Source organism: Sorex araneus, chromosome 5 (genome assembly GCF_027595985.1).
Source record: "Sorex araneus isolate mSorAra2 chromosome 5, mSorAra2.pri, whole genome shotgun sequence".
NCBI lineage: Eukaryota > Metazoa > Chordata > Mammalia > Eulipotyphla > Soricidae > Sorex > Sorex araneus.
In genome coordinates, this window is record NC_073306.1 from 24,060,077 (window position 1) to 24,076,453 (window position 16,377).

At 39.2% G+C, this 16,377-nt stretch overlaps 1 protein-coding gene across 2 annotated transcripts in view; it reads left to right on the plus strand.

Moving 5' to 3' along the window:
* Nucleotides 1-16,377, plus strand: part of EPS15 (epidermal growth factor receptor pathway substrate 15) — a 152,668-nt gene that overhangs the window by 117,740 nt on the left and 18,551 nt on the right. For both annotated transcript variants that reach the window (XM_055138077.1, XM_055138076.1), the window contains exons 19-21: nucleotides 2,396-2,431; nucleotides 3,347-3,483; nucleotides 12,849-12,918. In XM_055138077.1, coding sequence (XP_054994052.1) covers nucleotides 2,396-2,431; nucleotides 3,347-3,483; nucleotides 12,849-12,918 — 243 coding nt within the window. The remainder of the gene's footprint in view (nucleotides 1-2,395; nucleotides 2,432-3,346; nucleotides 3,484-12,848; nucleotides 12,919-16,377) is intronic.

Here is a 16,377-nt window from a genome sequence, read left to right on the forward strand (position 1 = left end):
CAGGGCCCCAGTACTTGATTTTCTGAGTCACAATTGTGAATGGGATTTTTTTTTTAATTTCTCTCTCTTCTATTTCATTGTTTGCTTATAGGAAAGCCATGGACTTTTGCATGTTAATTTTGTAGCTTGCCACTCTACAATAGCATAGTGAGTAGGGCATTTGCCTTGCATGCGGCCAACCTGGTTTGATTCCTAAGTCCCTCTCAGAGAGCTCGGCAAGCTACCGAGAGTATCCGGCCCACACAGCAGAGCCTGGCAGGTTACCCATGGCGTATTTGATATGCCAAAACCAGTAACAAGTCTCACAATGGAGACGTTACTGGTGCCCACTCGAGCAAATCGATGAACAATGGGACGACAGTGCTATGACAGTGCTGCAGTGCCACTCTACAAATCTGTTGTTTCCAGGAACTGTTTTTGTAGATTCTTTGGGCTTTTCTAAATATAGTATGATGTTATCCACAAATAATAAGAACTTCTTCCTTTCCTTTCTGGATGCCCTTAATATCTTTTTCTTATCTGACTTCTATGGCAAATACTTACAGTATTATATTGAATAGAAGTGGTGAGAGTGGGCAACCTTGTCTTGTGCCTAATCTTAGGGGGAAGGCTTTTAGATTTTCCCCATTCAGTATAATGTTGCTGTGGGCTTCTGGTAAATGGCTTTGACTGTTGAGTGAAGCCCTTTCAGTTCTCATTCTCTTGTGAGTTTTTATCATGAAAGGATGCTGGCTCTTGTCAAATGCTTTCTCTGCATCTATTGATATGACCATATGATGACCATATGATTTTTCTTCTCATAATGATATGGTATATTACATTGATAGACTTATATATGTTAAACTATCCTTGCATCCCTGGGATGAATCTCACTTGGTCATGTTGTATGATCTTTTTGATAGATTGTTGGATTTGATTTGCTAGTGTTTTGTTGAGATCTTCATATATTCATCAGGGATCACTGTCACTGTCATCCCATTGCTCATTGATTTGCTTGAGCGGGCACCAGTACCGTCTCCATTGTGAGACTTGTAACTGCTTTTGACATATCAAATACACCACGGGTAGCTTGCCAGGCTCTGCCGTGCAGGCGAGATACTCTCAGTAGCTTGCTGGGCTCTCTGAGAGGGGCGGAGGAATCAAACCCGGGTCAGCCGCGTGCAAGGCAAACGCCTTACCACTGTGCTAATCACTCCAGTCCATCAGGGATATTAGTCTGTAATCCCCTCTCTCTCTCTTTTTTTTTTTTGTGGTGTCTCTGACCACTTTTGATATCAGGGTAATATTTGCTTCATAGACACTGGAGTGTTTCTTTTTCTTCAATTTCCTCAAAGAGCCTGAAAAGGATTGGCAGTTAGTCTTTTGTAAATGTTTAAAAGAACTCACTAATGAATGCATCTGGACCTGGGTTTTGTTTTCAGGGAAACTTTTTTTTTTTGCTTTTTTTTTGGGGGGGGGTCACACACAGCGATGCTCAGGGGTTACTCCTGGCTTTGCACTCAGGAATTGCTCCTGGCAGTGCTTGGGGGACCATATGGGATGCCGGGGATCGAACCCGGGTTGGCCGAGTGCAAGGCAAACGCCCTACCCGCTGTGCTATTGCTCCGGCCCCGAAACTTTTGATTACTGTGTCAAGTTCTTTGATAGTGATATGTCCTTTCAGGTGTTCCATATCTTCTTGGTTCAGCCTTGGAGGTATTGGAGTCCAAAAGTTTTTTTATTCCTTCTGGGCTCTTCGTTTCACGGCATATACACTTGCAAAGTAATCTCTGATGATCCTTTGGATTTCTGTTGTACCTATTATGTCTACTCTGTCAACTCTTCAATTCTTTAAGAATATTTGAATTATTATTTTGTTTTGGTTTGGTGTTTGGACACACCTGGCTCCACTCAGGGTTTTCTCCTGAGACTATGATCAGGGATAACTTCTGACAGTGGTCCAGGGAGCATAAGTAGTACTGGGACCATACAAGGGTAAGGTGCATACAAGGCAAGCACCTTAACCTCTATATTGTCTCTCTGGACCCTGACTTCAGTGAAGTGTCTTTGTTTCTAACGTGATAGTGGTAGTATTCATCCAGTATATTTGTGGAGTGGAGATTTTGTTGGTAAAATTTTTGCTTCTTTCTTTCTTTATCTATAACTTTAATTTATGATCATGGGTAAGTATAGTTAACTCAGATTTGCTTCTTTTATTTGTGTTCCCGCTATGCTTCTATTTGTTTATTATCTCAAATATTTCCTTATAGTATGTAGCATTCATTGTTTTATCTACTTTGAGATATTACTAATGAAAAAATTGCCTTAAAGAACTTTGCCTTTGTTTTAAAGTTACTCTTTAATGTACCATAAAAATAAATATTATTTTGATTTATGTATTTTTTTTTAATCACAGGTGATCCTTTCAAGGATGATCCTTTTGGGAAAATTGGTCAGTATTGTATTGAGATTCATTTTAGTTTTAATTTGACTCTGCTAAGGAGTTTATGTTATATTTAGAAATAAAAGATCACAGTTGGGTATTTATGGGAAATAGGACTTTTTATTTAGCTCTGAAACATATAAGGCCCCTTTACCATACTGTATTTGCTAATCTTTTCAGAGAGATAATGGTAATTTCTTATAAATTTTCTCATTTTTTTCTCAGTGGGAAAAAAATAACATTATTCCTTATATATGCTGCTTTTAAAATATTTACACTGATTTTTCCTTATTTGACAATAATTAGATGAACTTAATGATGTCTGCTACTATAGGGTATAGGATTTTGTTCTTCCTAAGAAGATTATGAGCAATTTTAATGAATGTAGGGAAAGGAAACTTCTTTAGGAATTATCAAATCAGACTTTTTAAGATATTATTTCTTTGAGAGTTTTCATTAAAATAGAGCAAGTCTGATATTCCATTTAGTTATAGCTTAGAATAATGGTCTTAAAATTAAGCAACTTGAAATCATATACTTATTAAGAAAAGTAATTTCATTTGGTGAAAGACATGGTTTCTTTTATCAAAACCACAGAAGCGCCTTTGATTACTTACCAAAAATAAAATCACCAGCTTAGAGGAATTATTTAAGCATAGCATTTTCATAATGTTGTATAGTAAGTGTTGGAATTAATAATTTACTTTGAGTGAAAGATGAATAAGTGGAAAGAACATTAATTAAAGCTATTTAATTAGGTACTGTTTATGCTTTTTAAAATGATCAGTAACCATAATACAAAGTACCAAACATAGATTTTGCAGGAGTTTAAAATGTCTTTCAAATAGGCCAATTATTATGCCTTCGTGTGCCAGAAAATTTAATGTAATAATTTTTAGTCTCATATGTGTTGTGTTTTTTTAGATCCATTTGGAGGTGATCCTTTCAAGGGTTCAGATCCATTCGCGTCTGATTGTTTCTTCAAGCAGTCTTCTGCCGATCTTTTTGCCACTTCAAGTACTGACCCTTTCAGTGCAGCCAGCAGTAGCAATACGACTTCGGTAAGTGGAGAGTTAAAAACCATGAAACAGGGCTGGAGTGATAGCACAATGGGTAGGGCGTTTGCCTTGCACGCGGCCGACCTGGGTTCGATTCCCAGCATCCCATATGGTTCCCTGAGCACTGCTAGGGGTAATTCCTGAGTGCAGAGCCAGGAGTAACCCCTGTGCATCGCCAGGTGTGACCCCCCCCAAAAAAAAAGCCATGAAGCAGATAATCAACTTTTGTGAGTTTCTTGAAATATACAATGATGAAAGCTTCTTTTTAGATTACTTCTGATGATCCATGACAAAATCTCTCTCTTGGGGTCAGAGCAATAGTACAGCGGGCAGGGCATTTGCCTTGCATGAGGCTGACCTGAGTTCAATTCCTGACTTCCAATATGGTCTCCCATGCAGGAGTAATTCCTGAGTGTAGAGCCTGGAGTAGGCCCTGAGCACCACCTGCGTGGTCCATAAAGAAAGAAAAACTCAGTCTTATGCAGCCTGCCTAGTTTTTGGTTCAGACTGGTATTCATGATGATCAGACACTGGAATTGACTATCATCCTAAAATCAAGTTCACCTTTCAAGGGATCAGGTACTACCTTGTTGAGAAATATTAAAAACAAGTTATTGAAATTCCATAGGCCAGTTATGTATAAACCCCCAAGGACTGCCAGTCTGGGCCAGTCTCCCACCCCACCCTACAAAAAAAGAAATACACTAAAAGCAGAAGGACAGAGCAGATATTGCCTGCAAGAGAGCCCCTGTAAAGATCACAGCATCCTACAAATGAAACTGAAAGGAAATAGTATGATATATTCAACACCCTGAATGAAATAGATATCCAAACAAGAAGATATTATCCAACTAGAATATAATTGGAATTAGAAGGCACAATACAAAACTTCACTGACAAACAATAGGTAAAGCAGTTCTTGTTCACTAAACCAGCACTGCAAGACATGCTAAATGATTCATATAAAAGGCCAACAAAATAGACCACAGCATCACTCAGAACCCATGCAAAAAGATGACATTACATTTATTTTATTAATTTCTTAATGGCACTGGCCTGAATTGAGGCACAGAATGGCTGGATGAATCAGAAATTTGAACCCAAACTCCTGCTGCTTATAAGAACTCACTTTAACACATCAGGATAAAGACAAGCTCAAATTAAAAGTGTGAAAAATAATCATACAGGGCTGGAGCAATAGCACAGTGGGTAGGGCGTTTGCCTTGCACGAGGCCAACCCGTGTTCGATTTCCAGCATCCCATATGGTTCCCTGAGCACCACCAGGAGTGATTCATGAGTTCAGAGCCAGGAGTGACTCCCGTGCATTGCCAGGTGTGACCCAAAAAGAAAAAAAAGAAAAGAAAAGAATCATACAGGCAAACTGCAACCAATACAAGGCTACGACAGCCATATTTGTCAGTCAAAATAGACTTCAGTCTAAACCAAGTAGCAAAAGACAGAGATGGACATTATATAATGGTCAAAGGGTCTCTACACCAGTAAATCACTATTAAATAGAAGAAAACAAAAAAAAGGAAAAACATTCCATGTTCATGTATTGGACAAATTAACCATCCTATCCAGAGCATTATATATTCAGTGCAGTCCTTATCAAAATTCTAATGACATTGTTCAAGGACACAGAACAAAAACTGCTAAAAAGATAAACTCCCCTGAGAGTAAAAGCAGTTCTGAGAAAAGATGATGAGAAGTATTGAATTCCTTGACTTTATACTCTGCAACTATAGTAATTACTGGAATAAAAGCAGATTCAGATCACTTATATAGATTTGAGAGCCCAGAAATAAAACCATGAATATATGGGCAGTTAACTTATGACAGAGGAACCATAAAGAAGAAAAAGGAGGGACCGGAAAGGTAGTACAGCAGATAATGAACTGCATGCAGCCAACCCTGGTTGGATCACTGGCACTACATATGTTCCCCACGCCAGCTGGAGTGGTTTCCTGAATGCAGAGCCAGGAGTAAACCCTGAGCACAGGCAGGTGTGGCCCAGGATTTTTAAAAAAAGAAGAAGAAGAAAAGGAAGAAGATGATAATGATTTGTTGGGGAAAACTGGTTATCCACATCTCGAAAAAAAAAGAAACTAGGGGGGCTAGAGCCCTAGTACAGTGAGTAGGGTGTTTGCCTTGCACAGAGCTGACCCGGGTTCGATTCCCAGCATCCCATATGGTCCCCTGAGCACCGCCAGGAGTAATTCCTGAGTGCAGAACCAGGAGTAACCCCTGTGCATCACCGGGTGTGACAAAAGAAAGAGAGAGAGAGAGAGAGAGAGAGAGAGAGAGAGAGAGAGAGAGAGACTGAGACTATGTCACACCATACATAACAGTTAATTCAAAATGGATTAGACGGATCAGAGCAATAGTACAGTGGGTAGGACACTTGTCTTGCATGCAGCCGACTTGGGTTCAATCCCTGGGATCCAATATGGTCCTCTAAGCACCACCTGGTGTAATTCTTCAATGCAGAGCCAGGAGTAACCCATGAACATCACCAGGTGTGCCCTTAAAGCTAAAAATAAAACAATGAATTAGGGATTTTAATATTAGATTCTACATAATACATCTAAAACAGGCAGATCTCTGATTCTAAGATGTCATCAGGTATGGCCCCAAGCCCCTACCCTCACAAAAACAAAACAAAACAATCTTATTTTGAAAGACAGGAAATGGTGAGATGAGTTGGATACACTTTCCAAAGAATACATAGAGATGACCAACAGGCATGTGGAAATATGTTCATCACCACTGATTGCCTGTGAAATGCAAATCAGAACAACACTGAGATATCACCTTACACCACAACTGGAAATAATGGATGCTGACAGGAATTGGGTGGAAAAGAAATCCATACTCACGATTGGTGTTCAGCTTCTGCAGAAGGTAGTATGGAGACCTTTCAAAAAGTTGAGAATAGAGCTGCCACTCTCACCAGTAATACCACTCCTATCTATCCCAAGAACACAAAACCAATAATTTGAAGAGATGTCCATGTACCTGTTTCATTTGCAGAGCTAGTTACATTTATCAAGAGATGGAGACAGCCCACATGCTCAACTGCACATGAATGGCTAAGACAATTATGACAGCTTTAAGAATGGGTAAAATCCTGTCTGTCTTTGCAACTTGATTGGAAATGGGAGGGTGTCATATTAAGCAAAGTGAGTTTAAAAGGACAAAAGCGACTTCAACACACTCCAAATCCTGGAACACCATATGGTCGCCTGAGCACCACCTGCAGTGGCCCGCTGAGAACCTCCGGGAGTGTTTCCAAAACAAAAAATAAATTGAAGAAGAACGATAAATACTGACGATAAATAAATAGTGACATACAGTTCACTCATATATGTAGTACCAAAGCTACGGACGAGACAGTGACCAATTTAACAAACCCCTAGATTGTACCAATAGAACTGAGTCTCCCAAAGTAAGGACACGGGAATGTGGTTGGCGGGGGAGAAAGGGATGAAAGAGAAGGAACCTAAGGCTTGTGTGAGTTGGTGCAGTATGTTGTATTCCTCATGAGTATATTCAAAAAGAATGCCTCCTTAAAAGTAATTGGTTCTTTTAGGTATAATAGATTTTTATATTCTTCAGTTGCTTCCTTTTGGTAATTGGTTAACAGGTGTTTGGTTAACAACTGATATTTTCCATTGGTATAACACTGAGCAGCTGCCTCAGTAACAGAATATTTGTGACTTCCACAAGCTACTAGATACTCTGTTTTCCTATAATACTTAGATTTGCTATTTTGACATATTTGGCAAATTTTTCAAAATTGAGTGTGTGTGTAGGGGCAGGGTGGGTCCAGGGGATAGTGCCTATCAGGCACTTTAATTGTATGTGTACACTGACTACGACACCCATGGAACTGGTGGGAGGTATGTGTGTTCTTTCCTGAGAGTCCTCTGATTATTTCCTAAGAGTCCTCTGAGTCTTGACATTCTCTTCCATCTTTTGCTACATGTCAGCACTTTCCTTTGCCCCATTCTAGGCACTGATAGTTTCATAATTTTGTCTTTTAAAAATGCATATGGCTATTATTTTTCTTGATTTCATTTAGTTATATACATTCCTGGTCATCTGAATATTTAATTTCCTTACAAAAATATATCATCAAAATACAGAGATGCTTAAGGTTACTTCAGTGTTCAAGTTTACTTGCTTTTCTTTTTTCCCCAGCTTTTCTTCAGTTGTCCTAAATATGACTAGCCTTGTTTTATAAACACAAATTAACATTGACATTAATTTATAGTTACTGAATCATCTGTGATTACTCTGTGGTAAATAAGGTGTTTGCTAATAAAGAATTAAAGAAAGGCAAACTAAATTATTTTATTTTTCTTGTGGGACCACACCCAGAAATGCTCAGGGCTTACTCTGGGCTCTGTGCTTATTGATCACTCTTGGTGATTCTTGGGGATCATATGGGGTGCCAGGGATTGAATCTAAGTCAGCCACATACACAGTAAGTGTCTTATATGCTATACTGTCTCTCAAATTCCTAAATTAAATATTTTCACCAGGAAGCAGAGGATGCGAGGAGTAGGGCACATGCCTTTCTTCCCCCCTCACCCGCCCGCCCCCGAGCACATGCCTTTCTATTCTTTTTCTTTTTAATTTTGTTTTCATAGAATTGTTGATAGTAATTGATAACATTCAGTATATCAACACCAATCCCACCGCCATTTCACCTTTTTACCACCATTATTTCAAATTTTCCCACCACCGTTCAAGCCTGCCTGCTATAGGTAGATTCTAGATAATTTATTTTCTATTGCTTATTAGGAATGTCTTGAGAGGTCACGCGGCTCCTGGAATTCTAAATATGTAGGTGATTGGGGTCCAGAGAAATCTCTGTAAGAAACTAACCCATTTTGAGATTCGTTTGTGAATTGCTGGATCGAGGCTTGTGGCATGCTTATATATGGCCTGGACGCAGTTCTTGGGCATCACAACCAGGACCCCAAAGAGGCGGAGGTGAGGTGGGGTGGGGGACAGGAAGGGATGAACTGTCTCTGCCGCCACGTGGCCTGGTGTCTTCAGACCCTGTTCCCACGTACCTGGGGTTTTCTTCCAAAAGTCTGTGGCTGCCAGAGGTTCATCTGGAGTGGGCAGAGCTGGGACACCTGCTCCATGTAAGGAGCCCCGGTGAAATCAACTCAGAGAGCACATGCCTTTCACGTGCCTGATCCAGGTTTGATTGCCAGCGATACATGGGCCCCCAGGCATTACTGGTTGTGATTTTGGAGGCCTCTTGGGTACCACCAGTGTTTCCCTAGTGGTCCCTGGTACCACACAGTCTCCAGTACCACATCCTTGGGATCTCACACCAGCCAGACTGTCTGGTTGGCCAACACTCCCTGGGAATAGCCCCCAGGCCCCCTGAGAAGTGCTACCCCCACCGAATATTAGTTAATTTTTAATTGCATATTGATTTTTTTAATTTCTTGATAAATGTACTTCAGTATTTGAGGATTTGATACCAAAAAATGTATTATCTAAAAAGAAAGAAAATAGTTTATTAGTTTCATTAGTATTTTAGTTTATACTTCTTCTCATCTTAGCAAGAACTAATGTCTATCTGATGTCATGACTACTATTCTTTGGTTGGATTTTGGTTGATGCTACACCAGTGATGACTCCTGACACAGAGCAGGGCTGACTCCTGGCTCTGTGCTCAGGAATAACACCTGGTGGTTCTTAGGGAAGTATATGGAAGCAGGGGGTTTAATCTGAGTTGGCTGAGTGCTAAGCAAGCACCCTACCCACTGTACAATCACTCCAGCCCTGTTGTAACTGTTCTTCTGGGGACTGTCCCAGGTGAGTGGTTCTGAAGCAGGGGGAACTTCAAGGATTAAGAAAACAAGACTAGACATAAGAGAGAAAAGCATAGTATTAGGGAGCTCACAGCCTCATGAATGGAGAGCCCGATTTTTTGGCACATTCCTTATTCAACTAGCAATCATGGGAAGAGCAATGGTGATTGTTTGCAAACATCTGCTTATCTAAGCTAATCTAACAAGGCTAGGCTAATACATGTCAGCGGGAGTTGCATGATGAACAGGGCAAAGGAGATAGTGACTGAGGGGGCTTAGGAGATACATGACTGAGGTCTTTAAAATTAGTTTATCTAAGGAATCTTCTCTGGGAAAGGAGGCAGAGATAAGAGCATTTACAGGACCCCAGATGCAATCCCTTAGCTGAATAAACCCTGGGCACTGCCGGAAATGACCCAAAAACAAAAATCAAAGATGATGAGGTGAATTTAATCAGCTTTATTGTGTGTGTTTGTGGTACACTTCTGTACAGATGAAATTTAGGATGAGGAAAATTCATTCGGGTTTCAAATTTATCAGTAGTAGAAAAGTAATAGAAAAAGTGTTTGCTTAACTATTGTCAGCACTTGGAAGCTTTCTGACTTCAGTCACTGCACTGAAGATATGTTAAAGTGAACATACCTTGAGTTTTGTTCCCTTTTTCAGGTTAAAAGCACAGAATAATATCTAAAATTGCAAGAGGGACTGATTCAAGTAAAAAATGAGGAAGTTAAATTCAGCAATGGCTAGCAATTGTTCTGGCTGCAAAATCAGTCACTATCTCCATTTTATCCTGGATTATGGTACTAGGGAGAAAAGTTTTAAATTGCAATTCATATATATATATACATACATATATATACATATATATATGTATATATATATAGCGGAGCATGGGTTTATTGCAGTCAGAAATCTGTTAACTAAAATGCACATACCTAATTGTGCTTATCTGAGAATGCTACTCAGGGGGTTGGAGAGAAAGTCCCAGGGGTTTTGTTGCGTGTTTTCTATGCAGCCAGCCTTGAGTCAAATCCCCAGCATCACAGGAGTGATCCCTGGACACAGAACCAGGAGTAAGCCCTGAGCTATGTTTGTGTGGCCCAAAATCAAAAAGAAAGCTGCTCACAAATAGAATCAAGCATTAATAAATTGGTAGTGCACAGTTTGTTTTTCTTGTTAATACTGTTTTTTATGTTATTGGTAATTTTACTTTTAATATCCTTCATTATCATTTTCCGTGTGTTATACTATTATTATAACTTTTTTTTATTTTGGGAGGGATGCTTGACACATCCAGCTCAGGGGTTGGTGTCCAGAGTACCATATGTGGTGTCTGGGATTAAACTAGATTTGGCCACATGCAAGGCAAGGCAAGTGCCTTAACACCTATATTCTTTCTCTGGCTCCTCTTATTGATTTTAATAGACAGTTTTATAATTTTAAATGTCAAGGTGTCCTATTCACAATAGCACCTTAATTATGTTGTAGAGCATAGGTAGAAATACAGATATAAGAGCACAGATTTGTCATTGTATCATACACTCTGTTTACTCAAAAAGAGGTAGACTTCCAGAGAGGTACTGAGTAATTTTTTTTTCTAAAGATGGGCTCATATGCCAAATAAATTTAAGAACCTCTGGTGTACAGGTTAGATCACTGGAAATGATCCCAAAACAAACCAAAAAAAAAAAAGGTAGAAAATTGGGGATATGGTGCTGCCAGCAAGTAAACCTGTACCTGCGGGGCAAATACATCAGCAGTCTGATGGTGCCTTCAGGCTTCCTGATACCCCAAAGTTATCGCTGTGCCTTTGCCCAGACTCCAACAACTTGGGACCAAGTTTGCCCAAAAACTAAATGGTCAAGAGGCTGGAGCGATAGCACAGCGAGTAGGGCATTTGCTTTGCACGTGGCCAACCCCGGTTTGATTCCCAGCATCCCATATGGTCCCCTGTGCACTCCCAGGAGTAATTCCTGAGTGCAGAGCCAGGAGTAAGCCCTGGGCATGGCCGGCGTGACCCAAAAAAGAAAAAAAAAATTTAAGTTAGGTATATGGGAGCAACACCCACAAACCACCTCTGGCTCCGTTATACAAGCTCATTTATTTGCCTTATTTCAGAAACCCATAGATAAATCTCAAAAGAGATTAAAAGCCACAATTAATCTCAGACCCACGCATGGCTGAACAGACCAGGGTAACTTGGAATGGGACGGATTGGCCTATGCCCACCCAAGCAGAGCCCCCAGCAGCCACTTGCTTCCACAATCCAAAATCACTGCCATATCCCCTGGCCTGACTCCACTGTCTCAGGATGGACCTCACCAAGATATAATCTGCTGAAAATACGGATATGCAGGTTTTGTGACTGAAATCTCCAGGCTTTCTTGGGGCTGGGATGGACTACCTCACCCCACCTCCTGTACTTCCAGAAGCCTTGGCAGTCATATCCACACCCCAAAACTGCCACCCAATTGAAAAGCCACTCCAACCTTACCGTCCCAATAAAAATACCAAATGCTCTGAACAAACACCACAACCTCTTAGACCTGTATTGCAAATCATAATTCACTAAAGGAAAAGGAGAGGGAGAGCAAAAAGAAAAGTACCCTCATAGAGGGATGCTGGGAGTGGGGGAATGGGGGATTGTGGTAGGGAAATGGTGGATGTTGGTGGCATACACTGGTGGAGGGATGGGTACTGGATTATTGTATGACTGAAACCCAATTACGAACAGCTTTGTAATGGTCTATCCCACGGATATCCAATTTAAAATTTTTTTTAAAAAAGTAATATGGAGTTCATGCCCAATTCAATCAGCTTAATCAATGGTTGAATAAATAGCAGTACTCCTACATTTTAAAAAAAGGAAAAAGAAAAAGTCCCAAAGTATAGCATTTTTTGATACTAAGTATTATAGGCTTGCATATCCTAAGTGCTACATGATATTCTAGAAGTAGAATATTAGTGATAAAATTGGTGATGTCCAAATAAAGCCTGTAGTTTATAGCTTTATATAAAATAATTTATTATTTTAAAATATATACCATGATTTTGTGAGATATTAGCATAAAAGAGACTTGGCAAAGGGTATATGGGAACTCTGTTATTTCCACACTCTTCTTTAAACTTAAAGTTATTTCAAAATAAAAAGTTAAAATAATGTACATGTACACAAGTTGAAATGATATGAATATTACCAAAGTCAAAATAATTACCTTGGAGGAGGAATAGTACAATTGAAGAGAAGCACAAAGATTCTTGAGGTGTTGACAATTTGCTGGAGGTAATTATCTTTACACTTGTTAAACCACATATATTTTAAGTATCATTACAGAATAAAAGAAAGTTGGAAAATTATATCATTTTGATTTACTAGGATTGCATGTCAATATGGGAAATAATGTGTTCTCAATGCTTCCTAAGCCTTAATTTAGATTTTGTAAACAGTATTTTCTTTGAAGTGGCAAATAGGTCTTAGCTATAAAATGTTGTGTCTCAGTTTTGCTTTTGTGTATTATTTTTAGGTAGAAACATTGAAGTGCAATGATCCTTTTGCTCCTGGTGGAACAGTTGTTGTTGCTGCTAGAGATTCAGGTAAGGAAATAATGATCAGGTTGGTGGTTTGTTTTTTTTTTTTTTGCATAGTAAACATTGCCCTTTTCTTCAAGCCTGTTTGCCCTATTTTGCTTTGTATGGCTTTAAAGTTATTACATAATTATATTTAATTGAATCTATCAAAAATATTTTTAAAGAGATGAAAAGTTTAACTCTTCACACCAGTTCATTATCATTTATTGTTCATGTCAAAGATTTCACTGGAACGTGTGCACTAGATAATGTGAATAAAACAGAAAATGTTTTATAAAGATAGTGTTGCTTGGCAGCTTTGAGGTCAGCATTGACTCTTACAGATTTTTTTTTTTCTGAAATTAAAGGATTAATGGCTTGCAGTAGGAACTTGACAAGTAGTGGTTAGGTTGTGATAATAATAGAACGAAAAGCTAAATGTGATTCTAGCATTCTCTTTGTCTTTATGGTATCAAATTTTATATTTTTTCTTTTTTAAAAACTTTTCAAGTAATATTTTCATTTTAAGGATTAGGAAACTAGGCTGGAGATGTAGTACAGGGGTTAAGACTCATGTCTTGCATGCAGCCAACCTTGGTTCAGTCCTCAGCACCACAATGTTCCCTGAACATCACTGGATGTAGCCCTGGCAACATCCTGCACACTGTATTGCCCTAGAATGCTTTGGTACCATGGCAGTGACCAGGGTAATCCTCATCTTTGCAGACCCCAAATCTTTGGAACCATGCATTGAACCACTGACTGGGTTAGCCAAGAATCACTGGCCCTCTTCCTGGTCCCCCTCAGCACTACTTGGAAGACCCAAATAAATAAAAATAAACTCAGGACCGAAATATTCAGTATCTTAACTATTAACCAGTTTTCTGGATGTGAATCAAATGAAGCTGAGATTCAGCCCAAATGCAGTCTAAAAGTTTTTCAACCATGTCATCTTGCTCCCTTCTTTTTTTTTTTTTTTTTTTTTTTTTTGCTTTTTGGGTCACACCCAGTGATGCTCCTGGCTTTGCACTCAGGAATTACTCCTGGCGGTGCTTGGGGGACCATATGGGATGCCGGGGATTGAACCCGGGTCAGCTGCGTGCAAGGCAAATGCCCTACCCGTTGTGCTATCGCTCCGGCCCCCATCTTGCTCCCTTCTCACTTTATTTAAAAACTAGACAGAGGCCAGAGCGAGGTATAGCGGTACAGCATTTGCCTTGCACGCTGTTGACCAGGTTCAATCCTCAACATCCCATATGTCCCCAGAGCACCGCCAGGAGCAATTTCTGATTACAGAGCCAGAAATTACACCCTTTAGCATCACTGGGTATGACACAAAAATAAGTAAAATTTAAAAAACACTTTAAAAATCATACATAAAAATTAGACTAGCAGAGAGTTAAAGGGAAGAGAATTCAAACGTATTGAAAACACATAATAACTGAAAATAGTATAATTTTTCAAGATGAAAATAGGATAATTTATTTAGTATGCAAATTGCTGATTTGACAGACAGATTGAGAGTTATAATAGAGAAAAATTAGTAGACATGTTTTCACAGTTTGGCTTTTTTTTATATTCTACAGATCATAATAAGATGAAATTTAACTGTGTGAAATTATTTGTTTTTAGGTTCCAACTTAAATAACTAGAAGGAAGAATGTGAGAAGCAGATGTATAGGAAATAAGACTTAGTTTAGTTGTATTGATTCACACCAAAACTTAGAACATGGTTTATAAAAACACTTTGTATAACAGTGATTAAATTACATCTTTTAACAAAATATGCTTTTCTCAACTCAGTATTGAACTGTTAAATAAATTGCTAAGTATAATTTATGAGTAGAAAGGGGAGCCTCATAGAATAAAATGAAAGGTTAACACAGTTATTAATTTTGGGTTGCCAAATGTAAGTACCTACACAGCTCAATAAAAATGTAAAAGTGCAAAGGAAGATTGCCTGTATTTAGGATAAATAATGAGTGATTTCAAATTAGAAGGTGACTTTTGTAGTGTATCTTAAAACAATGGGCCAGGCTTTTAATAAGTAATCAGTATAGAAAGAAGGCATATGCAGTGGTCAGAGAGAAGGCACAGCAGGTAAGGCACTGGCCTTACAGCTGACCTTAGTTTGATCTTCGGAGTTACCTGTAGTCCCCCAAATCCTGCCAGAAGTGATCCCTCAGTGAAGAGCCAGCAATAAGTCCTGAGCATAGCTGGATGTGGCACAAAGTTTAGGGGGAAAAAAAGGAAAGTATGTGAGACAAAGAGTAATAAAGCAAGGTTTGGAAGTAGGAAAAACAGGGTGTGTACATGGAAAAATGGACATTTTTATGAAGCTTATTTCCAGTTAAGAATAGGCAAGACTGAATTGTGGTGAGTTGTGTTTCCACCCTAAAAGCATTCCTTAGCTTTTTTTTTTTTTTTCTTTTTGGGTCACACCCAGCGATGTACAGGGGTTACTCCTGGCTCTGCACTCAGGAATTACTCCTGGTGGTGCTTGGGTGACCATATGAGATGCTGGGAATCAAACATGGGTCAGCCACATGCAAGGCAAACGCCCTCCCCGCTGTGCTATCACTTCAGCCCCTATCCTTAGCTTTTAATTCCAGTTCCTAACTCACTTTCTACAAAGTGGTAGACTAAAGGACTATAATCATCTAGAAGGGAGCTATGATTTACTGTTAATTGTGATAAATAGATACCGTTTATTTAATTTTGCATAGTTCAAGCACTCCATGTGCTAACCATTTCTCTGTATTTGTTACCAATTAATTCTCACAATAACTGAGAAAATTGACGTTTATTATACTGAAAGGAAAATCAGGACATAGAGCAATAATTTGTTATTTACAAGATAAGAAACAAAATAAGAGATAGACCCACGTCCAGATGAGATCTCCAATTTCCACTGACTCTTTCAGTTTAGTCTGTTGATTTTTTTCAAGTTTTGTGTTGTATTGCAATTTCTAGGTGGTTTTAATGGAGTCATCAACTGTATGAGAGATACTTTGATTTGCTCAGATATGAATATTTACATGCTACATTTGTTCTGATATTGAATGTTGTATGGGTTGAAAAAAAAATATGATGATGAAGACCATCTGAAGGCTTATTCTGGAGGGCTTGAAGATGATGTGACATTAATTCCCTTACTTGCTGGCATTCCCAATCCCCTCAGCTGATACCAGTCCCTAAGATAGCAAAGTGATTCATCACCTAGAGAAAAATTGTCTACTCTACTTGGCATCTATTTTTCCTCAATACCTATCAAAGGACTGGAGCAATAGCACAGCGGGTAGGGCATTCGCCTTACACGTGGCCGACCTGGGTTCGATTCCCAGCATCCCATATGGTCCCCCGAGCACCGCCAGGCCGACCCAGGTTTGATTCCTTCGTTCCTCCGAAATCCCAGCAAGCTACTGAGAGTATCCCGCCTCCACAGCAGAGCCTGGAAAGGTACCTCTGGCATATTTGATATGCCAA